General features: G+C 47.4%; 1 protein-coding gene and 1 non-coding gene across 4 annotated transcripts in view; both read left to right on the top strand.

The window, feature by feature from the left end:
- LOC142583254 (eukaryotic translation initiation factor 4B-like) overlaps positions 1 to 27,475 on the top strand; it is a 44,561-nt gene that overhangs the window by 13,004 nt on the left and 4,082 nt on the right. For all 3 annotated transcript variants that reach the window (XM_075693649.1, XM_075693647.1, XM_075693648.1), the window contains exons 8-12: positions 6,359 to 6,445; positions 13,148 to 13,403; positions 19,192 to 19,321; positions 24,167 to 24,230; positions 25,352 to 25,515. In XM_075693649.1, coding sequence (XP_075549764.1) covers positions 6,359 to 6,445; positions 13,148 to 13,403; positions 19,192 to 19,321; positions 24,167 to 24,230; positions 25,352 to 25,515 — 701 coding nt within the window. The remainder of the gene's footprint in view (positions 1 to 6,358; positions 6,446 to 13,147; positions 13,404 to 19,191; positions 19,322 to 24,166; positions 24,231 to 25,351; positions 25,516 to 27,475) is intronic.
- On the top strand, positions 17,220 to 17,294 carry TRNAS-GGA (transfer RNA serine (anticodon GGA)). The gene has a single exon. It is a non-coding gene; the product is annotated as a tRNA-Ser (tRNA).

Genomic DNA, 27,475 nt, shown 5'->3' on the forward strand with positions numbered 1-27,475 from the left:
AAAAGGTCCTCATCTTAATTTTTCGCACCACTTCAATTCTGCTTGCCGAATAGCTGCAAGAAAAAAGATGAAAAAACATCGCAAACGTAATGCGAAGACGTGGGGTTGTTCCTCACCTGCAGGAAGTTGTTTCTTCATCCAATTTCATTGCCATTAATTTATAATTTCTTTAATTCAGTTAGTAAGTACAAGGAATAACTCCTATGTTGTCCTTGGTGTCGTTTGTTGGCTTCTCATGACATGATTACTGTATTTACTCGCATAATGATCGCACCCCTGAATTTTGTCGTCAGAATTCAATGTTTTTTATTTGCCGTGTAATGATCGCACACTGAACTTGCCGCAACAATATGTCGTGTGCCAAGTCTAGCTAATAATGATCGCACTTACCATCTGTCGAATGCTACGCGAACGACTCTACAAGACAACCCAAGCGGTTTGCAGACGCCAAGCATTCATAAGTAGATGCCTCATTTCATTACTTTCATCACTTTCTGCACTTCCTTGACTAAAAGAAAAGCTGCAACGAAACTTGCCTTTATTATGTGCAGGCTTTATAATGGTTGTGGTCAACAACAACAAAACAGGTGCCTTTCGATTCTTCTCATCTGCACTCGTGGGCACGCAACAAATCGCGAGCGGCAACGATAGTAGCCACGTTTACACTGATACGTTAAATGTGTACCCTATTCATACGCCGACGCTTGTAACACAGCTAAGATATTCGCCCACCCTTAGCGGAAACGTGCCGTATTAGGATAGTAGTGAAGACATGCGAAGTAAGGGAAGCTGTCCAGAATCTAAATGGCAGGTCTGCCCCTGGTCCTGATGGCATCCCTAACCGTGCCCTCAGAAACCTGGACGACTGCTCTATAGAATGGTTGACAGAGGAGATTAATGGAATATGGGAACGAGGGGTTGTCCCGGAGTCCTGGAAAATGGCCTCGGTCATCCTCATTCCAAAGCCTGGAAGGCCCCCGAGTCTCTCAAACCTCAGACCCATTTCCCTCACGTCCTGCGTGGGGAAAGTAGCGGAACATGTCATGTCATACACAATCTAATTTCTAAGCACATCGAGAAACAAGGACTGTTTCCGTACAACATGATTGGCTTCCGTCCGGCCCTGTCTACACAAGACGTCATGAAACTCATCAAATGTCAAATCATTGACAACACCACAAGAGATATAAGAGGCATCCTAGGCTTAGACCTGGAGAAAGCCTTTGACAATGTATCCCATGCTCACATTCTGAACTCCATCTCAGAGCTCAATTTGGGAGACGCCTTCCACAGATACATAAGCTCGTTCCTCCGGGATCGCAAGGCCACGCTCAAAATCGGTGACCTCAAGTCCGACAATTTCAGTTTGGGCCCCAGAGGCACACCACAAGGAGCGGTAGTCTCACCACTGCTTTTTAACATCGCCATGAAGAAATTGTCGGAAAGGCTCTCCAACATAGAAGGGATCAATCATACGCTCTACGCTGATGACATCACAATCTGGTGCACCGGAGGAAGCGAAGGAACTGTTGAATTAGGCTTACAGGAGGCTGTAGATCAAACAAAGATGTACCTGGGAAATACGGGGCTTCGATGCTCCCCGAGCAAGTCTGAGCTCCTCCTCTACAGGCCAGTCAGGAGAGGTCCCAAACCTAGAGGCTGGAAACCGTTGTCTGAAATAAACATCAAACTCCACACTAAAAGCGGCCGTACCATCCTCAGAGTAGACACCGTTCGGGTCCTTGGCATGTTCATCGAATCCAATGGCAGTAATAATACTACGCTCAACAAGCTCACAGCCAAGACTGAGAACATGATGAGACTCATCAACAGAGTCTCGAATAGGCGTGGAGGCTTAAAGGAAGACAACCTCCTCCGGTTGTTCCACGCCTTCCTCATGAGTCATATAGTTTATGTGGCAGCCATGCACAACTGGTATAACTCCGAGAAGGAACGATTAAACACGCTCATCAGAAAAAGTATCAAAAAAGTACTAGGCATTCCGTTACGGGCGAGCACGGACCTCCTTATGCAACTAGGAGTGCACAACACATTGGACGAGATAATCGAGGCCCAGGAGTCAGCCCAACTGGCCCGTCTATCCTCTACCCCGGCTGGAAAGAAGATCCTGGCAGTTCTTGGGATCAACCCTATCCTCATGAAAGAGCGGAAATATGAAATTTCAGAAAATCAAAGGAACAACATATGAGTTGCACCGTTTCCCCATAATGTTCATCCTCAACACAACGTAGGCAGACGCAGGGCAAGAGCCCTCGCCCTCCTCAAGCGTACCAAAGACGATCCCTACTCGGCATGTTTTGTCGACGCAGCCCAATATGGACAGTCGTCTAACTTCGCCATTGCCCTCGTTGATCACAACGGACAGATAGTGAATGCGGCTTCCCTGAAGTGCTCAACACCAACCAGAGCAGAGCAGGTCGCAGTTGCTATAGCACTCCTAGACAACAGCAGATCACAAATCTTCACTGATTCGAGGTCGGCGGTCAGGGCTTTCGCTTCAGGATCCATCGCCGAGGAGGCTCACAAGATTCTCAAGAACAAGATAATCTCTCCGCACACCATCACGTGGTTTCCGGCTCACCTCGACCCCCAGCTTGACTCGTTTCCCAATCTTAATGACATTGCCCACTCCCAAGCGCACGCACTAACCCACCGCGCGGGAGCAAGATTGAGCTCAGACTCCGGTGTTCTCAAGTTTCGGGACACTCGCACTACTTTCAGCGAAATTACTACGCACTATCACCTGGGTAGGAGGACTTATCCTCCCCCTCACTGCAAACTGGCTAGACCTCTGGCGTCCACTTTAGGCATGCTTCAGACGCAGTGCTATCCAAACCTGGCCCTTTTCCACACAATCACTCCAGAGGCTTTCAGCTCTACTTGCCCCGACTGTGGGGCTGTTAGCAATTTGGCACACATGCTCTGGCGATGCCCCTCGTTACTGGGACCCAATCGCATCACAGAACAAGAATGGAGCTCTGCCATCCGGAGCTCAGAGTATGCACGTCAAACTTGGGCGGTCCAGAGAGCCCACCCACGATGCGGCGGTTAGGCTCGGCCTACCCGTCCCCACGTGGGAGCGGCCCGCAGCTCTGCCCTAGGGCAAAGCTTCTCAGGACCTTGTTATTAAAGTTCTTTGTCTGTCTGTCTGAAGACGGATGATGCAGTTTCCACAGCACGCCGGTCATGTTTCTATGTCACTGGTAGCTTTCTTTTTTTATTGCGATAAAGACTTGCCCTTAAGGCATAATTCTTGGTGCGTATATGTGTATTATATGTGTGCTGTGAGGCCTGTGTTGTGTATGAATTGAAGCAGTGTTTTGTGGAATCTGTTATGTATCCAGTGGTCATAGCTGGTTGTCGCACTGTAGTGGAGGCCGGCTTGCAGTAAGAGACGCGAGCCCACTGGTAGCTAAGCGCGCCCATCTGTTTCTGTCCCTCTCAAAGTGGACAAGGCTATGTTATTGCCGCAAAATTGCCGATAATAATGATGTTATTCATCATCGATATGGAAGAAACTGTTTCAATGCTTGTAATTTACTCAAGAGAAGAAAAAAAAGAAACTCGTTCGGCCCGTTCGGCTTGCTCCGCCAGCCGCCTTTTTTTTTTTTTTTTTTTTTTTTTTTTTTTTTTTTTTGGTGTCCCGCATCCCGCAGGAAACGCGAGACGAAAAAAGTTTTTTTTCCTTTTCGCTGGAAATTTACCATAAAAACCGGACTATAGGTCGGACTGGAATATAGGTCGATCCCCCAACTAACCAATTCTAAAAATGAAAAAAATCTTTTTCAATGGCAAAAGTACCGGAAGACACCCTTACCTTGAAACAAATGCGACTCATGCACAATAGTGACAGTATTTATTTAAATGCTGCTCGCATGTGCACCCGGCCAATCTTTAACAGTATCGCGCGACCATCGACCCGCGTGCTTGTCAGCACCTTATTAACGGCGCTGAGCGGCAGAACAAACGAGATACGCGCGTGTGTACACGTGCGCTTACTTTCGCTATTTCGCCGCTCCGTGCCGTGATGATAAGGTGCCGAGAAACATGCGGGTCGTTGGTCGCGCGATAGTGTTAAAAATTGGCCGGGTGTACAGTACGCAGAAGGGCACGAAGTGTGCAAGTGCTACTCCGAACCAGAGCAACGCGTTTGATTAGAGTGGTCCGAACTAGTCGTGTGACGAGTGCTTCTCGCTGCCCAGTCCACAGGCGCGTGCGATCTCTGCTGCTTTCAAACGGATGCATTCGGCTATCACAGGCAGTGATCTTACGCGCAGCTACCGGGTGAACTCCGCAACCTTGTCTTCCAGTTTTGCGGTCCGCTGCGGTTCACCCACGAAATGACGTTTTCTGTTGGTTTGCTGCTTCTGTCTCCGCCAGTACCAAATGCTCTTTTCTGATACTCCAAATTGGCGCTGTGCCGCGAGGTTGCCGTGGGCTTTCGCGCACTCAATCGCCTTTTTCTTGTAGGCGATGGTGACTTATCGTCGGCTTCCGCTCATTTTGAAACAAAATTTTAAAAAGCAGCTTTTAACCAATATAACTTTGTGACAATGTAAATGCAAATTGGCCTTGCCACAATGTCGGCACAACATGGCCACGACCTGCTGCTGATGGCGAAGGCGCTTCTTTACTTCATCCGCCCATTGTTGCAAGACTTCCGTAGTTTTTCCGCCAATGTCCGGTATATAAGACGAGGGTCGACTTTTCGCAATAGTTTTTTGAAAAAAAGTTCGACCTATATTCCGGTTTTTACGGTAACCCGCGTAATGATTGCTCCCCTGAATTTGCGTCAATTTTTCTTACAAAAAAGTGCGATCATTATGCGAGTAAATACGGTAATAAAATCGGGCCCCTCGGTTAACCCCCTTTCTTGTTCCAGAAGCAAGATAGTGTGATTGTAAGGACACACTTATATCTACTAAGAAAAGACTGAAACAGTTATGAGCTATACAAAATGTATTACCGTGTAGTAGGCACTATCTCTGAAAAAAATTTTAAACTTCCATTGAAAGGGTATTGCACAGTTTGGTGTGCCGGGCTGTGGCCGCCAATGTTCCAGGCTGGCTTGCATCTTTGTCGCTCCCAGATTCATAGTCTGACGAAAAGGCAGCATCCTCAGACTCGCTGCTGCTCGATCTATCGATAAAATCTGCCATAGACGCACCTGAATCGCGAGATCTGCGATTTTCTAAGTGCGTGCGCTGCTCTCGGAGGCGGCCAATTTTGCTTACTTTGACGATCGCGAAACTTTGGTCTGCGTTCAAGAGTTAACGCCTGGCGAACTGTTTAGAAAACTAGAGTTCTCCTCCTTCACGTCGTATGGCATAATGTCTCTGAGCGGCACGGAAGGTCTCTGAAGCAGCGTTTCAAACCATCGATAGTGGGTGGCCATTTTTGCTTTTGCGTTCAAAAATTTGAACGCCTGGTGGTGAAAAGGTGAACTACTTAGAAAACAAAAGTACAGTTCTCCTCCTTCGTGTCCTATGGCTTAGTGTGGCCGTGAGGGGCACGGCAGGTCTCAGAAGCGGTGTTTGAAACCATTGATAGCGGGCAGCCATTCTTGCTTTCTACTTTTACGATCGCGAAACATTGGACTGTGTTAAAAAATTACCGCCTGGGGGGGAAAAAGCGAACTGCTTAGAACATGAAAATATGGTTCTCCTCCTTTACATCCGATAGCGCAGTGTGTCGTGAGTGGCACAGGTCTTGAAAGCGGCATTTCAAACCATCGTGAGCGGGCTAACGATGCCCTATGGGTGCGATGCGGAAAGAGTTATCAGCCGTGGTGAGCAGCTATATATTGTTCTCGATCGCATGCACCTCGCATATTTTCTTGTTTACATGGCATCTAGCGACTGGAAAATGTATCATGCGATCGCAGTTTGGCGACGTACTGAACATTGGGGCCGAAAAATCGTGTATTCGGGGAACGTATGAACCGGTTTTATAAACAATGAGCGTAACACTATTGGGTCATTTTTTGTGTTCGCGATTGCTCGAGTTGGCACCGAGAAAACGTACATAATGGGAACATATCAACGAGGTTCTACGGTACTTAGGACAAATAACCAGAACTGTATGCCACTATGCTGTGCTATTATATATTTTGTATTATCATGCGTAGCGACTATAATCACAGGGCTGTTTCTGTCTTGCATGTTTTTTTGTATAATGCACATTTTCTGACAGGAGGTCCCCTTTTGAGCTATGTGCTCTGGGACCTCCTTGATTATATTCTGGTATGCGTGTTTATTTTTCTATAAAACAAGTAAACAACTGAATTGCCAAGAACTTGTGCTTGACATCTCGCTCTTCTGTTGCCCGTTTTTCCCAGGCTTTGGTGGTGGCAGGCGGGAGTATGGCAGCAGCTACAGGGATGACCGGAGTGGCCCCGACGACCGAGACGACCGTGAGCAACAAGGTGATTGGCTTTCTGATAATGACTTTTGTGAAATGCTGCTGGCACTTGCACGTAGATGAGGTGGGTATGTCGCACCCTCGCATTCCTTACCGTGGGCCGTCTTGAGAAGTCCGGCATTTCTCCCCTCGTTCGCTCTCCCCGTCTGGTTTTGTGTCATGTTATTTCTGCCCAAGCCGGCAGAACTGCAAGACGCTTGCCAAGTTTGTCGACTCCTTTAATCAGGACTAGCTGCGGTAGCAGAATTTTGTTCGCAATTTTTGGTGATATCGCAGCTGCAAATAGAGTATGGAGACCTTTGGGTAGCGACTTTAACCATAGCTTAGCCAGAACTTGGGGTGGGGGGGGGCGATATTTGGACATGTCTGGCTTTGAGTTACCGGGGGTTTACCGATCCTTTCTTGAAACCTTCGCAGCGCTTAGGAATGAGTGCGATGCCTTGATGCCTTTCAACAAATATAACCCCAAAAATATTTTTGAAAGCCCTCGTTTGCGTGTTCCGCCATATATGCTCAACTCGCCTTTTCCCCTCATCTGAGGCATGGTTGATAGCATTGCTGTGCCAAACACTGCTTTCTTTTGGCGGTGAATTTTGTTCAATCTGAAGTCGGTGTCTGACAAAGGTGATGAACAAGTATCGACAGGACCAGCGGAATGCATTGAAGGTGTGCCAACACAATATTTTGTACTCTTCTGCTGTGATTTCTTTTTTCTTTAATGGAATACCAGAACCTCTATAATGTCCAGAAATACAGTCGCCGACTGATTTTCCGGATTCCAAAAATTCGGGCATGCTCGATTATTCGGTCTGCTTCGCGGCACCGCCATTCTCCCCATAGACCATAATGTATAACAACTGCCGAAAGTTCGGACACCTTGCAACCTGTCGTCTCATTTTTCGGACACTTCTTGAGCCAACTCGATCGAGAACACCATGCACCGACTCTGACCGGTGCATGGTTCCACTTGCTAAGCGCCATTTTTGCTTTGAACGGAGCCTCCTTGCTGCCCCACAAAGTGGCACTACTGCAAATCCCCGCTCATCATCATCGTTTCTGCCTTGTTCGATAGAGTGGCTCTACAGCAGTTAGTTTCATTTTAGTAAGCCATGTAAAGACAATCCAGCAGCCGATTTGTTTCTTCGCGCACGACGCTGCAAGTAGGCCATGTTTTTCGTTTGTACGACTGAATGGCGCCGACAGTGCCAGCGCAGACTGCGCTGGGGAATGCCGGCAAGCGGGTGCCGGGAGGCCTAAGATTTGTCGCCTTCCGATGTGCTCCCTACTGACACGGAAAATGTTCTGCCGAGACCTGCGCAGTAGTTGCATTGAGATTCCGGACACTGTCTCATTTGACAGTTTCACAGGTGCTGACACTGCTGTACTGACATGCGAAGAACTCGACGACGAGATCATTCATCAGGTTTCTGCTGCACTGCCGGACGATGACTGAGTCGGAAGATGACGCACCATGTGCTACGCTGCCGTCTCATGCAGAGCGTGTACAAGCAGTGACTGTGCTTTCAGCCAACCTTCTCAGAGATTCAGGCTTATCTGATTGCGCGTGAACGGAACAGCGTGCAATGGCGCATTCACGATTTCTTCAAGCCTACTGCCGAGCCCGAATAAGTGCGTGGAAATGAAGGATTTCATTTTCTTTTTCTTAATCTGCTTTTTCGGACACCTGTTTAGTCGGGCATTTCCGCAGTCCCTGTGAGGTCCGAATAAACGGTCTGCGAGTGTATACACTTCCAGTTGTGTGAGCACCTTAATAATTTAAGGGGGGACGCGGCAATTGAAGCGGTCAAAATTGTCAAAACTTTCGATTTCTATTGATTTTTTTCACGATCCATGGACCTTTATTTGCTTCGTGGGGAAATGTTATAACAAAATATGCAGCAGAAATTCAGAAAACAGCTCTTTCCTAGAGTGCTGTCATCAAAAATTGCGAAAAAATCTGGCTTCGGAATGCCCCGTTGCACCGCGGACCGTAAAGAGGAGAGATCGGAGCTCAAGATTGCCGGAGCGACTCATTTCTCCACCGAAAAATAAACCAGCAAACGTAGGCGAAGAAAATGGAAATGCTGCAGCATTGCAATTGGTTGCAGTAGTCACGTGGGTGCGCAATTCAAACCTACAACAGCCAATAGGCTGCGCTAGATTTGAATTGCTGATGAACCTCTCTAACGTGCATTTGCATAGCGCATTCCAATCAATGTGATTGATAATTGTCGCAGCTTAACTCACCTGTTCTGTAATGAACCCCAAAAGAATCAAGTTCCGAGTGGTCCACGCGTACGGAAGACCACTAAAGATGTGGAAAAGAGGGAGGAAACCACTCGTAGAAGCAGATGCTGCCAAGCTTATCGATGAGGCACGACCAGCACACGTGGGTGACCGGGAAAGCGTGCCCGCGTGCAGTGCTGACTACGCGACTGAGGGCTCTGGTGCCGGCGCGTCCGCATGTGGCACCGCAACATCAACGAGAGCATGAGTTTTCACTTTAAATGTTCAACTGCGGATTTCAGCTCCACTCTCGCCAATAAAGAGGTTGCGCAACTAGACAAGAGCGGACGTTTTGAATGCGCTGTCATCTACCTCTGCATGACGCATGGATGCAAGACGGTCAAAAAGGCAACTAAGGTGCACGAAACTGCTGCAAGAAATTGAAAAACTACATCAAAATGTAAAGAAAATGTGTCCTCACAGGCAAAGGAATACATTCCAGGGGGGTGTTAGGTGTTCAAAATAAATATTTTATTTTAAGGGAAACTTTGAACTCTGTTTTCTCAGCTTTCATTTTTTGTACAGTTGTTTCAGGGATTGCAGTGCCGTTTCACAACGAATGAGCACATGCATCATTCTGTCTTTCGCACTTAGATCCTGAAAAATGTACGAGTGCAATAAAGCTGTCGATTATTAACTGCACCTCATAAAAAAAAAATTATAATGGGTTTTTTTTGCAAGTCATTAGCAAGACGATATGCATAGGGAAGTTCAAAAATATTTTTATGCTCGTTTCGGCATTTAGAAAATAAACCAATGGCTTTATTGCACAGAATGGGCCTTAGTCAACATTCGTGCTTGTAAATCTTCGCGAACTTATGTGTAATTTATCAATTAATTTGGGGGTGACAATTAGGGGCTGTCAATTGCTGTAACTCAAGCTATAATAGATAGCACAAAACTAACTTCAGTTATGATATCAAACACAAATCGCACCTGCATGCCAATTTTCCCCAATTTATTCCCATAAATAATTTAAATTTTTCATTGCCACATCCCCCCCTTAAGGGGGGAGGCTACACTTGAAATACAACTTTTTTATTTGTGGACAGATCTGAACGAAATTTTCACAGTTTGTGTATTTTAATATGCAGATTCTAAAAATATAATTAATTTTGCCACAGGATAAGTAGTTTTTGATATACTCTAAATGCATTGTATAAGCTGAGTCCTTTGTTTGGAGGAAAATTAGCATCTAAACAGAAAACCCTAACACAGTAATTTGAGTATAAAGACTATCTAGGATGTTCAGGGAGTGCCATAAGGTATTATTCAATGTTCTAGGCTAATCTGAGCAAGAGTTAGAGCTCATCAAAGTTGTGAGAAAAAAATGCCATCTTGACATGTCAAGCATGCGACTCATTTCAAAAACTTTTTGAGAAGAGTGCTGCTTTGAAAAGGTGCATATTGCTTACTGCATACATTTATCTTTCTGGCAAAAAAAAAATTAAGTTGGTAGCTGAAATAGGACAGAAGCTATTTTACCTCCAAAATTGGAAGTCTGTCGGAATTTTTGTTTTGAGAAATCAAGGAAAAACATTCTGCAACATCTTTATTGAGAACATACCAATAAAATCTCAAGGAAATTCACCAGGGGCATAATCTGAATACATCCTATCTTTTTGCCGCTTTTTCGCCAGCTTCCTTGTGCTCAAAGAGGCTTCTCGCTTCTTGCTGGAGTTAGCACTTCGAAGGTCCGGCGCTCCGGACGTTTTTCCGGCGCTCGCTACTTTCTTCAGTCGTGAAGGAAACGGTGCCTGCACGATCTGTGCCAACACGCGTGGCGTGGGCGGACGAAGTGTTGACGCTAGACGTGCCACTTTGCAGCTCGGAACTCGATCCGGTAGAATGTCCAGGCAGACCAGCAACCGGCAACTCCGCGAGTATGCAGGCCTAGCCGCCTTCCGTCGCGCATTCCACAGCCGCTTGACGCGTAGTAGCCTTGAGACGACAATCTTTTCCAGCCATTCGGGCAGCGAAATGAGCACCTTATCAAACGTCGCGAGGCAAGCGGCTGAACAAACGTAGACAGCGGCGCGATGAAACCAGAGATAAACAAACGTAGCGAGACGCGAGAGCGGTCGAGCGCGCGCCGACGAGCACCGGACCAATAGGAGCGAGGCGCGCGGGGTGTGTGCGCGCTTTGGCCAATCGGCGGCACGGACGCGTCCTCCAGAAATGACGCGATAGCGTCGGTTTCCCTTCACCGACGCCATTTTGAACTGGTGCAAAATGCGCACAAAGAAAACAGCTTCAAAACAAGCGCAAGATGGCGGCCATCGGCCACCGCGTTCGCAAATGGTGACGGCGCGAAGTTTGAACATTTTTGACCAAATTTTGCTGATTTCGCGTTCACCCTGGCCCCTTTAAGCGCGATTTTTTATTATTTTCCGATTAAATTTAGCTTCTAGATTTCGCGGAGGGATTCTTGAATGTATAAACGTAGCGAAAATGCACTTTTCCGAAAATCGACTTTTTTGTGATTTTTTGCCGTTTCAAGACCCGCGTCCCCCCTTAATAGGCTTTGGTCATTTTCCATCAGGTGACAGTCTTGATGCGAGGACACGGAAAGTAATTGCGTGGGATCAGGACAGTGTCACATGTTGGCACTCGCCTCGGCTCACTCGTTCGCCTCCGAGCAGCTACTCGTCATGCGACATGATGTAGGCACAAAAGATCGAGCACGTCGAAAGAAAACAAATTCGTGCCTTCTACTGTCCTCGATGGCTCAAATCGCCACAGCCACATTCGAAATAGTTCTGAAGCCCGACAGGAGACAATGAGTACATGTGTGTATACAGCAATATCTTGTTAATACGATGTAGTAAAAACTGGATAAAATTTCGAGATATGGAAAGTTGCAGAAGATGCAGTGAAAAGTTGAATTCTTTTTTTAAAAAAGCTTTTCAACAAGAGCTTCTGAACTGGCTCTTCGGAAAGGTTTCAAAAAAAAAAAAAACTTATCGGAGATATCAACCGGCTCTGTTTTGGAAGGTTGGTCTGCTTTGCAGTAGCAGTTGGACCTAGACAGGTATGCTCTGGCTGCTTCACACATTTCATGGGCCTATCGTTCCTGCCGCTGCACTCAACTTTATCTCATGTTGTTTGCTTTGGCTGATGTTTTTTGTTTTGGCCATTGTCGGCACCTCGCGAGGTCCTTTCTCGTGGTTGTCGTCGTTTTTGCCATCCCCTCCATTCGTAGCCATCCATGCTGTTCCGGCGTTGGTAAATTCGCATGTTTCTGGTACATCTTGCTCTCGTAGCACGTATTTGCGAAAGTTTTTTTCGCTTTCTGTGGCATCGTTCCCGGTAAGTCCGTGTCGCATGTGTTTTGCACAATAAATTTCTATGCAGCGTACGTGGCATGTGCATTCTTATTCTGTGTTTTGTAAAGTAAAAAATCCACGCTGCGTTTGTTAAGTGAATAACCTTAAAGGGGCACTAAAGAGAAAAATGATTTCTTTTGCATCAGTAAATTGCCTCTCTAGGACACCAAGAACACTGCTCTTACTACGATAAGACTCTTGGTAAGCCAGAAAAAGCGCAAGAATGAAAGACGGGTGGCGACTCCTCCTTGAAGTTCCCGCACCTGGTCGCTGTGACTTCGTGTGTTTTGATAGCTTCTCCTAGGGCCTACTTAATTATATAGCAGTACAGATTGACTACATTGTGTTCTATACTCGACCAACACGGCCCAAATGCGAAAACATACTTTGGAATCCCTGACGTCACGTTGCTGTACCGGCGTTGGGGTTTCGGCGCGAAATTCAAATACTGATACTTAGACCTTCATTTTCTCATCTAATAATTAAACTATTATTTTGAAACGACTGAAATGAAAAACATGGCGCCGAACAGCTGCAAGCTCGGCTGTGAACGTCGAAGCAGTCAGGCCCAGCATTGCAGAGTGCATGACAGCAGAAGACAACCCTGCCCCGCAGCCAAACGCAAATGGGCTATGGCGGTTTGAATCTGCTAGATAAACAAAATGGTGGCTTCGATTAATAATGTTTCGGACCTACGGTCACGGCAAAAACTAAGAAAAATGAGTTGTTGACCGTGTATTGAATGACTTGGAGCGCTCGGAAGCTTGCCAGTATTCTTACCGTCGTTTCTAAGTCTAGGACCTTTATTTCATTTTTCTTTAACTGAGCCGAAAGTCGGAAATGGGGGCCATGTTGCACGAACTTTCAAGCACTTCTCGGTTTCATAACTGCGGTCATGTTATAATCAGAGTTAATTTGCGAAACCTGAGCAGTTAACAATTTACCAGACTGTTTCTGATGTATCCTTTTGCATCGATCTTGGCGAGCAGTGGTTATCAAGTAACTTTGTGTGGTGCATTGTTAATAACTGGGTACATCATAGCTCACATTTTGAGCACTGGGACAGTCCTCTGTTTCTTGTTTGTTTTTTTCAGACTCTGGGCCACGGGAACGCAAGAAGCTGCAGCTCAAACCTCGCTCCGTGCCTGTGGAGGCGAGCAAACCGGAGCCTGCGGCCGCTGCCGCGCCCCAGGCCTCGCAGCCGGCACCTAAGTCCTCCTCGTCTATTTTCGGCGGAGCACGGCCCGTGGACACGGCTGCCCGAGAGCGTGAGATTGAAGCACGGCTCGCTCGGCAGCGGGAGGAAGAAGAGCGCCGGCAAATCCGGGACCGGGAGCCATTTCAGGACAGGTGTGTTACGGCGGGCAGGCATCCCGGCAGAGTGGCTTCTCACTGCGCACGGCGGGATGGAAAAAAAAAATGTATAGATGATAGGAGAGTTTAAAGTCGAGTGAAATCGTCAAAAAAATATAAGCCCCCTGACCGTACTTAGACCGCGCATTTCCTGCTAATTTCCTGACGAAAGCTCGGTTCAGTAAAAACGCACTATGAACCTCTTGGCATGTGGCAAAAAAATTGTATTACCCAAAATTCATCTCCCAAGAGCTTTTTAAAAAATGGCTAAAGGGGGCGCGGAAATGCAATGGCTGACTTGCTAAAGATTTCCTATTTCTTTATTCATTTTCCGCAATCTCAAGACCTTTTTTTAATCTTGTGCCAAAATATTTAGAAGAAATACGCAGCAGAAATTGCAAAGAAATTCACTTCTTTAGCGTCTTGTCTTGGAAATCTGGAAGAAAATTAAGGGGACAGGTCGTCCTTGAATGGTATTCCAGTGCTGCAAGTGTCGACAAGCTCAAACCATGCCGGCTTCCAGTTGCTGTTTTAGGAAGTGTCACGCGGGGGTGTTCTGCTTAAGTTGAGCACGACGCAACGAGCTATGGAAAGAAGAATGATAGGTGTAACATTAAGGGATAAGAAAAGAGCAGTTTGGGTGAGGGAACGCGAGTTAATGACATCATAGTTGAAATCAAGAAAAAGAAATGGGCAGGACATGTGATGAGGAGGGAAGATAAGCAATGGTCATTAAGAGTTATGGACTGGATTCCAAGGGAAGGGAAGCGTAGCACGGGGCGGCAGAAAGTTAGGTGGGCGGATGAGATTAAGAAAGAAGTTTGCAGGGACAACATGGCCACAATTAGTACATGACCGGGGTAGTTGAAGTATGGGAGAGGCGTTTTCCCTGCAGTGGGCTTAACCAGGCTGATGATGACCCGGAGGGTGGGGGGGGGTGGAAGCTCCACACGTGGCACATGAGGACAGAATATGCAACCTGTGTGAGGGATCGGATAGCGTGGTCAACGCGTACCTGCGTGCCATAATTGGAATGCAACGGCGAGAGGTTGCATTCAGAGAACTTGACCGATGTCAGTTAATGGTCTGTATCTAACAGCAGGCACGTTGTGCAAAAATTAGCCCAACACTTCGCACTATGTAGACGTCAACTTCAGTTGTGCCTGCAAATTTTTTTATTGACTTTGGGTCGTACGTTTTTTCGTGTTGGTATGTTTTTGTCTCGCGTTTCAGGTTCTGCCGCACATAATTTGGCTTCAAGGTTATCTTTATTTGATTTGTTTCATTTTATGTTCTGCGTTATACAGTGGAATCTCGATGATACGAATCTCACGGGGTCACGAAAAATATTCGTATTAGCCGAAATTCGTATCATCGGAACAATTAAAACTAGCTGAATTAAAGAGTCAGAGGTGAACTCACTCAGGCACACGTACGTAAAAAGCATTTATTTCTTGAAGAAGAAGTCTCTAATGTCCTTCTGCTTCTTTTTCTTTGTCAGGTCACTTAGCAGACTTTGTCGAAATCCTTAAAAACGCATACATGTGTCATCGCTGATTTCATACGCGGCCATAGCACGCCTCAGAACTTCGAGCGCGTGCAGCGTTTCAGCCGCCGGTGGTGGACCTTCGCCATCGCCCACGTATAACACGAAGAACGCGGCCCAAAGCACAGCAGCTACTCCGTCCAGTGGCAGACTGAAAAGGAGGAAAAGCACAAAAGCAACAAAAGCGCCATCACTTCAAACTTTTCGCGGCCTCCGCACCAAAAGAGAAAGGGAGAAATAGCGTGACTGCGTGCTGTTCTCTTTCGCGGCCATCGGTGGGGCTCACGGTCGCGTCCGTCCGTGCGCTGGAATCTGGCCAACTGTGGCCTCTCATCCGCGCAGCGGCACAGTCTCCTCCCTCCCTTAGCAATTGGTGCGCCGCTGGGGGGCGCAGCTGCGCATAGGAACCGTGACATCACATAGTAGCGGTAGAACGAGCGTGCGCGCGTCGGCGGTGACAGCTGCACTGCCGCTCCTTCGCCAGAGGTCTCGTTGCAGTCTAGAGGGTGTGATGCATGGCTCCGAAACGGCCCAGTGATTGCGCGCCAAGCGCTTCGGGGAAGCGGTAGCGGACTCCCCCAACACCAAATGCCAGAAGAGCAAGGAGCGAATGCGCATGCGACGACTGAACATGTCACCAGATGTGAAAGCAAGGGAGGCAGAACGGAAACGCGAACAGCGACTGATTAGATCGCCGGGTACCAAAGGCAGGGAAGCAGAACGAAAGCGGCAGCAGCGATAGGCGATATCGCCGAACACCAAAGTGAGTGAATTGGAGCGCAGACGGCAGCAGCGACTGGCCATTTCACCGAACAGCAAAGCCAGGGAAGCGGAGCGCAGACGGCAGCAGCGTCTGGCTTTTGCCAAGCACACTTTAGAATTTCCAAAGTGTCTTCGGTAATTTTCATATCAACCGACGCGGGTCGAAAATTTATTCGTAGCAACCGTTCTCTAGCACGTTGCAAAGTAATGGGGCTTGGCAGGGACCACAGAAAAATTCGTATCATCCAGGAATTCACATTAACCGTGATCGTATCATCGAGATTCCACTGTATTCAGTTATGCAACAAATGGGACAAGCTGATGCACATTCCTACCTCTCTTGCACTGCGTGTTGTTGTTCGGTGGAACTTATTTTTCAACAACTCCCCTCCCCTCTTGACTATTGTAATCGGTGATTGACAGGGGACCGGTAGTTCTAGGACTGCAGTTTGCCAATGAAGCTGTCATCATTACACGGGAAACAAAGTGGATGTTGTTTGTGTCGTTCAGTCTTCCTTTATTTTTATTTTTTCACCTAAGGGGGCGACACGGGTCTTGAAATAAAAGTAAGTGAAAAAAAATCTGTGTTTTCAAAAATTGCGATTTTGAAGTCTTCATTGACGTAGTAGTTCTGCGGAAACCCGCAAGGTGGAGAGAAGCAATGAATAAAGGGAAAATGAGACATCCACCCGTTCGTAGCAATTGCTACAAAGGAAACCCATACGGGTTCCTCGAAAGAAAAGCCTCATAGTTGAAGAAAAATTCGTCCTGGTCCGGGACTCGAACCCGGGACCACCGCCTTTCCGGGGCAGCCGCTCTACCATCTGAGCTAACCAGGCGGCTAGCAGATGGCAGGGCGAAGTCGAATTTGTCGACAACACGAAGCAAAGGCAAGAGTTTGACGTAGTAGTTCTGCGGAAACCCGCAAGGTGGAGAGAAGCAATGAATAAAGGGAAAATGAGACATCCACCCGTTCGTAGCAATTGCTACAAAAGAAACCCATACGGGTTCCTCGAAAGAAAAGCCTCATAGTTGAAGAAAAATTCGTCCTGGTCCGGGACTCGAACCCGGGACCACCGCCTTTCCGGGGCAGCCGCTCTACCATCTGAGCTAACCAGGCGGCTAGCAGATGGCAGGGCGAAGTCGAATTTGTCGACAACACGAAGCAAAGGCAAGAGTTTGACGTAGTAGTTCTGCGGAAACCCGCAAGGTGGAGAGAAGCAATGAATAAAGGGAAAATGAGACATCCACCCATTCGTAGCAATTGCTACAAAGGAAACCCATACGGGTTCCTCGAAAGAAAAGCCTCATAGTTGAAGAAAAATTCGTCCTGGTCCGGGACTCGAACCCGGGACCACAGCCTTTCCGGGGCAGCCGCTCTACCATCTGAGCTAACCAGGCGGCTAGCAGATGGCAAGGCATAGTCGAATTTGTCGACAACACGAAGCAAAGGCTTTTGCTTCGTGTTGTCGACAAATTTGACTTCGCCCTGCCATCTGCTAGCCGCCTGGTTAGCTCAGATGGTAGAGCGGCTGCCCCGGAAAGGCAGTGGTCCCGGGTTCGAGTCCCGGACCAGGACGAATTTTTCTTCAACTATGAGGCTTTTCTTTCGAGGAACCCGTATGGGTTTCCTTTGTAGCAATTGCTACGAACGGGTGGATGTCTCATTTTCCCTTTATTCAATGAAGTCTTCATTGTCCAAAGTATTACCCCACAAAGTATTATTGCTCAATTCCTTCTCGAAGTATTAAAAAACGGCAATTTGTAAGTGTCGGTGGGCTGGAATTGAAGGCCCAGCTCAAAAATTTGCCGTAGTTTCATGCCAACAAAGCTCCGGACGATGCGAGGCGATCGCCGCCATCTTGGTCTCGTTTGAAAGCTGGTTTCCTGTACTTCATTTTGGCGCCTTTCAACAAACACGACGAAGGCATTCTGTGAGCGACGGCATCGATGACATTTTCGAAGGGTGAAGTTTGGAAAGAGCGACGCTGATTGGGCGAAGCGCGCACTTCTCCGAGGCGCAACCCTCCAATTGGCGCGGCCTCGTGCTGACAGCATGGTGCCTTCACGTCGTCTGCGTGCGCCCGAGGCTTCTCTTTGTTGTGCAGTGTTTTGCGTCCCGGTCTCTTTTCGCATCGTTCATGTAAATATTTTCATCGTTAATTCGCTCCCTTTTAGCTTGCACTTTCGTTACTACGTTTATTAGCCAGGCTGCCGTGCGTACATGCATGCATGTTTTTGTGCTGTTATTCTGATTGGTCGAGACTCGTGTTTGAAAGCATGCGGAAAGTGTTCCGCAAAAGTAGACATGCTTAGAACAAGATAACTGCATCGTCGAAAACAACTACGGCAGCTTCAGTGTCATTGCAAGTCACAGTACCACCTATCGATGCTGCTGGGCCAGGCTCACCGTGAACTGCCACTTCGGTGTTGTCGCAAGCTGCAGTAGTGCGGTCCCCCGGGGCTGCTGCGCCAAACTCATCCAGATCGTCAAGTTTGGTGATACCACAAGCTATCGTACCACGGATCAATGCCGCTGTTCCAAGCTCTTCGAGAACTTCGGTGTTGCTGCGAGCCACGGCACTGCGGGTCGACGTGGCTGCTTCAAGCTGCTTGAGACCGTCAACTTCGGCATCGCCGGTGGGCGCAGCTAAACGAAGCTCGCGTGCGCATTGCATCGACACGTCGTTTTACTCTGAGGCTAAGTGTGCATTTTGATGTTTACATCAACCGATTTTAGCTAAATACGTATGCTCGGTATGCTTAGCTATGAGTCTGAGATTTCCACAAACATAGGGATCGGCGGCGTTACTGCAATGTCCACGTAGTGCCCGTTTTGACACGTCGAGCGAGTGGAGACTACCAGACTCGTGAGGTGCAAAGAGCCGAGCAGACGACGCGAGCGCTGGACCAATGGCGAACTGTACTGGAATCGCGTGGCGCGCGTGGCCAATCGCAAACTCCAGCACAACCTTCAATTATTTTGCTTTCTGTGTGCTTGTTTCTGTATGGTGGAGGTAGCTGAAGCGGCATATTTGAAGATGGAGAAGAGTGCTTTCCGAGACCAAGATGGCGGCACTCGGTTGCGCCGTTCCGGAGATATTGTGGCTTGAAAAATCCTGTTCCTTCGTGATTGCCGTGAAATTTCTCGCCATCTTGGCTGATGAAACAAATTTTTGAGAGCGCTTCTACGTGGTTTAAAGTGATGGCATTTCGGAATTGGATAGAAAAAGTTATAGAAACTGAAAATGTGGTTTTCAAAAAATTGGGGTTTTTTTTGCCATTTTTTGCAATGCGAAAGCCGCGTGCCCCCTTAACATGAAGCACAAAACTATGAACTCCCTTGTGCTGTTTTGTAATATATTCTTCGTGCTCTCTTTTTTTGCTTAATCCATGCATTTGGCGTGACTTGTGCGGGGGCTTTCTGTACTGCAGGGGACATGCTGTTTCATTTGGTTTCTTTTTTTTTTCTTCCAGCCGCAAGGATGACCGTGTGAGGCGCTCTAGTGTCGGCTCGGGGTCAGGGCGATCGCGGCGCTCCTCGGAGTCTGGTAGGGACTCCCACGACGACGGGGGACGGCAACCACTGTCGCGGCAGTATAGCAACGTAAGTGGCCACACTGCTTGCGAGATCAGTGGCAGAGGTACCAAACACCTCCGTGTTCCTTTTTCTCCTCTTCCCCTTCTCTTGTGAGTCTTTTGCTTTGTCTTGTTTTCAGGGCTGCGCACGCTTCCGCTACAAGCTGAATGCATGCCGACCTTAATAAGCATCGAACATGTATGTTGTGGCAGCAAATGTGTTCATTTGATTAGCTAAAGCCCTGAAGTATGTGGTTAGGGAGCACTGTTTGAGTGGCACTATTGCACAACTGAGTCCAATTTAGATGTGAAAAAGTTCTCTCGTTAAGAATCCACAAGGCTACTTTTCTGCTGCTGGTAATTGCATTTGATTCGGTATTACCTTGTAGTCTGCTCACAGTGATGAATAAAAAGAAAATACAGTAAACTTCCGTTCATTAGATTCCAGGTAATGCAATATTTCGTTGAATTTGATCCTGACCGAAAGTCCCGGCTGGTGCCCCATGCATATCTATGGGCCTAAACTTTTATTTCACTCCTGAAATTGTCCTTTGCCAGAAAAATTGAACTTGACGTGCTATGCAGCATGCCGAGGGCACACCCTGCGTGGCGTGCCTCCGTCCCATTGCTTAGGGGAAAGAAGAGTATGCGAGCTGCTTTGCCGCATTAGCCTTTCCCCCACACGGCACGCCTTCGTCACATGGTATTGCGGGCCTCACGCCCTCTCCCATTTTCCTTCCACCCTCTCGCTGATGTCGCATGGGTGGAAGGGAAAAAGATGACAAGCATGCCATGCTGTGTGCGTGGCACAAAGGCAAGTATGGCAGAGCGGCTTGTGCTTTTTCTTCCTGGGCTTCCCATTGCTTTTCTTTTCAGCACAGGCACCCAGTAGCCAGACATGTTACAGTCAAACCTCGTTAACATGTACCCACTTAATTAGGGACATGGGTCCTAAAAATTTTTTTCTTATTTTTGGTTGAATCTTTAATAAAATCCACTGTCTGGGGTAATTTTTCATATTGATTTCACATCTGTAATTAGTTTTTTGATAGCTGTAGCAGTTCAAAAAATATTGAGGTCTGAAGTCAAATTAATTTCAAACTCGTTACGGGGCTTTTTGATGATTCCGTCTTGCTAAACCAAAAACTAAATGCATGACACCATTGCTAAAGACCTACTGTAGGGGGTGATGCTATTTTTATTCATTTGGAAACATTTTGCGGACAAGAAAACAATCTTGCATTTATTATGAAAATTTTTTTCTAATTAGCAGCGATTACTATACCTGAATGTAATTTTCATGACGGTGCAAGAGTAATAAAAATAGCATCACCCCTCAGATCATTTCAATACGAATAAAATAATACCACCCTTGTCATTTTTGGCCAAAAACAACCCAGAAAAAACACCCCTAAGGCGGAGTACAGTGTGCAAAAACATCGAACTGAAATAAACGCATTTGAAGTTTCAAACAAATGTAGCTTTTGCTGAAGTGAATCTACAGCAATACAAATGGCACCATTTTGAAGCTCTATGTTTTGTAAGAATGGCCATACTAAATGTGTGACTGCACACTCAAAATAATAGCACACTGGCCACTTAACTAGCACAAGAAACTTTACTAGGCACCATGCTCTACAAAGAGCATGGTGCCTGGGTTGCAAACTGAAGTGTAGAACTCTGTGTGGGCATGAATATAGTTCCAGTGTTGTACATGCAGGCTGCCTGATTGATAGCAGTCTCCATTACAATCAGTGAGGCATTCTTTTTTTTTTTCATTTAGTAGAATTGACCATGTTACTGAATGAAGGCTCTGAGTGTACGTAAGTAGCCTTCCAAGTCATCTTCACCTGACAGTGGCTGTGGAACTTAGGATCAGAGAGCCAGTGATAGATATGCAGCTGCTAGGTGCTTTCCAGAATTTTACATTTGTATGATGCCTCGATCACTTCTGCAGCCAGGTGTGTGCCAGCCCAAGGGGCCTAGTGCACAGAGCTCATGATGAGGTTCTCTTTATCAAGGGGTGGTATGATAGATATTGTTACGAGCTATCGTGACAATATGATAATAGAGTGAACGCGCAATGTGCTTGGTTGCGAGTCCGAAGTGCCGATGTGCGAAATTCATAGCTGCAGATACAAGGAGCCGACGCGCAATGTGCTTAGTCACGTAGTTCAAGGTGCCGACGCGCGAAATGCCTAGTCGCGGGCTCGAGGAGTCGACCCTCGACGCGCTCATTCGCGCAGTCCTACGTGCCGACGCGCGAAATTCCTAGCCGCGGGCTCGAGGAGTCGACCCTCGATGCGCTTGTTCGCGCAGTCGGAGGAGCCGATGCACAAAATGATTAGGTGACGGTCCGAGAAGTCCGCGTGCGATGTGCATGATTGCTGAGTCGGAGACTGCCTATGCGCGAAATGTTTAGCCGCGTTTCCGAGGATTGCGTGCGCGATACGAATTTGTCACGAATTCGAAACACCGAGTGCTGAAAGGCTTAGCCACATGTCCGAGGATTCCGCGCGTGAATCTTGGTCGCGAAGTCCGCGTCGCCGATGCTTGGAATCCTTATGACACGTCCACAAGCATAGGGATCGGCCACGCTACTGCGATATCCGCGTAGTGCCCGTTTTGACACGTCGAGATTACGGAGAGTGGAGACAACAAACTCGCGAGGTGAAAAGAGCCGAGCAGACGACGCGAGCGCCGGACCAATGGCGAACCGCGCTGGAGTCGCGTGGTGGGCGCGGCCAATCGCAGACTCCGGCAAGACCTTCAATCATTTGCTTTTTGTGCGCTTGTTTCTGTATGGAGGAGATAGCTGAAGCGGCAAATTTGAAGACGGAGAAATGCGCTTTCCAACGAGAGCAAGATGGCGGCGCTCGGTCGCGCCGTTCCGGAGATATTGTGGCGTGAAAAACGCTGTTCTTTCTTGATTTCTGCGAGATTTTTCGCCACCTTGGCTAATAAAACGAATTTTTTAGAGCACTTCTTGGTGGTTTACAGGGATGATATTTGGGTATCAGATAGAAAAAGGGCTATAGAAACTGAAAATGTGATTGTCAAAAAATTGATTTTTTGGCCATTTTTCGCGATGTAAAACCCGCGTCCCCCCTTAATGTGTAATTGCGGTTTAAATGTAGTTGCAAAGATTCCCCCACCCACCCCCATTGAACCCCATGTATTGGCTAACCGCTTAAGCCGTAGTCGCTCGGTGCCCACCAAACAGTTAGTGTGTACCATTTCCTTTGTTGTTCTACACGCACAGACACAAAATCGGCAAGATATCGTGTGTGGAGACGTTCAATTCCAGAGCTGCGATAGCCGGACGACAGCCGCCAGCGATAGAGACGTTCAAACATGGCTACCATGACGTAGTTCCTGCTCATACAGCCGTTGCCTATTGCAGCGCACAAAAGTATGGCTTTCGAGATTTGCTGCCGGTAGGGGTGCGAATTCGCTATCTCCGTCGAACCCAATCCAATTCAAGTAGTAACTGTACAGAAGCACATTTTCTTAAAATGCATAGGCATTTCTATGCTTATCCAAAGAGAAAAATGTCCCTCCGTCCGTCCTGTAACACGACTGCTTTCAAGATAAAGCCCGCAGCAGGGAACGGCTGTACATTCATGCTGACTGTCGCTTCAATGCGAACGAGGCGGCAAGAACACAGTGCTCGCGAAACTCTCGGCACAAGCCGCACCATGCCCCTTTCACAGGTCGCTCATAGGGTAACATGTCAAATTACTTACTATATTACTCTGGGTCGCTTTCAAGATGCGGTTTCGTGCGTCTCTCTTCAGCCCGCAGCGGCGGAAATGCAGCGCGCGAAGCTATTAGCAGTTGGCTCTTTCTCTCATCACAAATCGTTTTGAAGATATGGTCCGCTTGGCCATGCCTTATACGCAGGTGCCATCAGTGCACGTTTGATCACGGTTCACAAGGTTTCGACGTGGATGGATAAGGTGCTAATGAGTGATAACAACTTCTATTGATCGGAACGTCATCAGTGCACCGGGTGCCGCTACCTTAAATACTTTGCTTGCATTATCAATGCACCTTGCGCGTCTGTGCGCACCAGTTTGTGTCGCCGCAGCGCTGTTGTTTGTTTGCATGGCCTATTCAACTTTCATGACATTGATAATGACACCGGGCTGCACGGAGATGAGCAGGCGGCACAATAGTTTGTCGACGTTGTTACATCCGCAGAGTTCTCGGATAGCAACATTATTTCCACCGTCGCACCTCGCCCATCTTCACCTGAAAGTTATGACTACAGCGACGATGTGGAAGTGGACGACGGCCTTTCATTATCTAACGCAGCACATGCTTTGAGCGTCATGCGAGCTTTCGCAGAGAAGTGGGTCCTCATGGACAAACTCGCTCGCGGTCTCACAGAGTTCGGAGTTGTCGCGGCAAGGCCACCACATCGGAAAGTGAATATTGCCGATGTTTTTCTGCCTAAGCACAAATAAAGCCTGTCTGAGTTTTTGTGTTTTAGAGCATTGTGACGTAGTTCTTTTCTGGCCAGTAAGCACCTTTTAAACTGGCATTGGTGGTTAATTCGTACATCATTTAGTGCGTACCTAAACATTGTTCCTGGCCGACTACATATTAACGAGGTTTGACTGTAATGCGGCATGAGAACATTATAGTAAGTAGGGTTCTTTCACCATAGAACACGCGCAAAAGTCCACGGCTGCTCATGGTTACATCCGAGTATAGTTAAACCCGGTGATGCTGCAAGTGAGCTCGACTGTAGTTCTTTCTGTTTAATAAAAATGTTTGTCCCCTAATGTTATTTCGTACAATGCTGTGCTAACGATGTGATTTTCTTGACTGTCTACATAGTCTGTAAACTTTGCTTTGCTCCTTACAGGACAGCGACCAACATTCACAAAGTAGCCGGCACGGCTCTCAAGGCTACGACGCGCCTGTTCGAGGTGAGTGCTAGATGTGTGCAGTTGCCGAACGATAAATCGGACACCGATAATCCGGATATGCTCAGTAATTTGGACAGCTTTGCAGATCTGCCAATCGCCCCGTAGACTTAATAATGTGTAAAGATGACCGAAATTTCGGACAGCCACCAGCTCTACATTTGATTATCAGGACTCCGTACATGGTTGTAGCGCACGCAGACTCTGTCGCCATTATCCTCTGGGAAGCTCGAGACATCAAGAATTGCCTCAGATTACACGCTAGGCGGTAATCTCTGAGGCCTTGCCTTGGTTGCAGCACTGCGCCTCATAGATTTAACTGCAAATGCTTGTCTTGGAGGCTTCGCCTGAATTGTGAGGTCGCAACAACATCGCGGTCATCACATCCATTTCAGCACCACCACGCATGGCCTGCTCTTGTTTGTTGAATTTGCCTTCCAGGCAGTGTTCCGCCATTCTGTACTTGTTGTGTACTCAGGTGGTCAAAAGTTATCTCAAGGCCCCCTTTACAAGGAGGGGGGGGGGTTACTTCATAATCGGATGGTGGTTTTGGCATGTCAAGCCCCAGAATTTAATTTTAATTAATGCGTAAGCGTGAGTGCAAGTGACAGATCACTTGAGTGGGCGCGAGTAGGAATAGGAGTCTGAGTGAGTCGCCGGATGCAAACGTGAGCGAATGCCTGCGGGTGCATGCAGGTCCGGTTTGAGTGCCTGTATTAGTCGGCATGCAGTAGGAGCGCTAGTAAGTGCCGATGTCAGTTCTATGCTCCTCCCCCCACTTTTTGTATTTTCTCAGTACTGCAGGCCGGAGAAGGCTACAATATGGGCATAAATGAACAAAAGCCAAAAAGTAAATACTGTATAGGAAAATATGCAAGGGTCAGAAAAGAATGAGATAGCCTGCAAGAAATATGTCCGACAGGCAGTTGCAGCCGCTGAGAATTTTCTAGCAGTGCATTCATTCTAATTGGCGATAGTTCCCTGGGAAAGAAAGCTGTGCTTAGAGTGTTCGCATGCCAGCCAACCGTCACGGTGGCTTTAGAAAAATGTTTGTTTTGCACTGTGGAGAAGGACGGTTGCCATCCACGCTCGCAACCTTGCTGTTCTGCTGTGTCACTCGTCAGGTGAACCGGGAGACTCTGCCAAGCGGCCGGCCGACCGCATCCGACGTCCGGACTCTGGTGGCAGCGGGCCAAGAGACGGCCCCCCAACCCGAAATGGCGGCGAGAGACCACTCTCGAAACAGGACCTCACTTCTGGCAACAAGAGTGATAACGACAAAGAAGTGGTGAGGGCCGTTCTTCATTTGCTGCTTGTGGGAAGTGGACAAGTGCGAATTGGACCTTAGAAATCATTTGTCTCGTTGGGGTGTAAATTTCTTTCATGCGCGCGTGCCAGTGCAGTTTTTTGATCGGGCAGTGGTTGAGAGTGGTCGTTAATTGGTAGTTGCATAGCGTGCTGCCAGGTAAAATGAGGCCAAAGAGAAAAGTAATTCGAGTTTTGATATTAAATTACCCTTCTGCAGTGCTAAAAAAGCCACGAAGTGGAGGCTTCATAAGCTGGAAAAGACAAAAAAACCTCGGAGGAGGGTTAAGGGGGAAGCATGGTGTATAAAGCTGCAACTTATATTTAGACCAAATTCGATTAAGACATGGTCTTATTCAGCTTTCCAAGATAATTACAAAAATGCAGTAATTTTTTTTATATAGTGTAAATAATTGTGGAGATAATTAAAAGCCCATTACTATTGTTTGGCGAGACAATGGGTAAAAAAATAATGTTTGAGGAGGGAAGTGCTGGAAGAAGTTTTCAAATCCATCAACAATAGGCAATTTAGTTGCTAATGAGTTCAGTGTTCACAGTATTGCTACTAGAAAACAATAACAAAAGCAATTAAAGGAAAATTGAAAAAAAAAGGAATCTGCTTGTAGCAGCACTTCAATGTTCATGCACTTAAGTTGGTTTAGAAAAAAAAAAAGAAAAAAATTATGGCTGTAACTGTTCTAGATCAAAGCAAAAAGTTTGTTTTGAGAAAAACAGACAACTCTACTTATTCAGGAATCTAATGTATTTATTTACACGTTACCAGTTGTAACAGGCTAGTATGCTCCTCGCGCATGCCCCACGATGTATGCTGCAGTGTGAAACAGTTACTATTGGGCAAAAAAAAAAAATTGTGTGTTCCCCTATTACTGCGCTCCGGATCTCTCGCGCAACGGCATTATTTGCGAAGTATGGGTTGCACGTTTCGCCAACGCAGCATCATCGCAGATCGTGCATGAAACGAATATCGATAATCGCAAAAAAAAAATGTAATTTAATGCCGGTTGCCAATTACCGGTGCTCCGCATTCTGTGCACGGTGAGACTGTTCACGAGGGACGGGGAGCACGTCCCACTGCCGCTCACGTGCGTCAGATTCTGCGCCTACGTGGTATCGCAGCAAATTGCAGACGAGATGACTATCTTTATAGCTAAACTGCAGTCACATTTGCCTTTGCCCGCTGCCACACCGAAACTTGCACTTTACTCGAGACAGCAGGGCATTTATAGAATCGAGGTTTACGATAATGAAGCACGTCTCCATCGGATCCGAGTAGGCCACGTCGGCATCATCGAGAGCGAGAAAATCTGATTTTCACTTGGTAGCCAGCGTTGAAGCAAAGACTTGCGGTTTTTCATGAGCCTTCTTCACCGCCTCCAAATCGTTGGGCTGCAGTAGTTGTGCTCGAATGGCCCGGGAACACCGGCCGCTGCCAGAACAGTGTTGATGAGCTAAGCTTATTCCGCAGTCACTGGGTAACGTTTCGGCGGCATTCCGCCGCAGGTAGCAAACTAATGCTGGCATCTTCCAAAGCTGCTGCGCACTTCTGGAGGTTTAACACCCCTCATGTCTTTTCTTGTTTGCGGAATGTATGGTTTGTAGCTAACTGAACTTGACATCGTTTCCTGCCGAGTAGCACACGTCCAAGCGGCCTGAGCAGACAGACGGCAAAAATCTGCCATTGGCACGGCATGCTTGCAGTCGCATGTGTCGGTCGACAAATGGAATTGCGCATTGGGACAATTTTTTAGCTGGCTTTTTCTTCAGAGCCTTTCAGCGCACCGAGTAGCGGTAGTGAGAAAACTAAACGAGAAGAGTGGCTCTTTCGAACAAGACCAAGACGGCTGCAATCGGAAACTCGGAACTGCAACTGTGAATCGCGGAAGGCCCCATTTTTGCCCGTCCATTAGTAAAAACGTTTCTGG

The sequence above is a fragment of the Dermacentor variabilis genome, chromosome 5 (genome assembly GCF_050947875.1).
Source record: "Dermacentor variabilis isolate Ectoservices chromosome 5, ASM5094787v1, whole genome shotgun sequence".
Lineage (NCBI taxonomy): Eukaryota > Metazoa > Arthropoda > Arachnida > Ixodida > Ixodidae > Dermacentor > Dermacentor variabilis.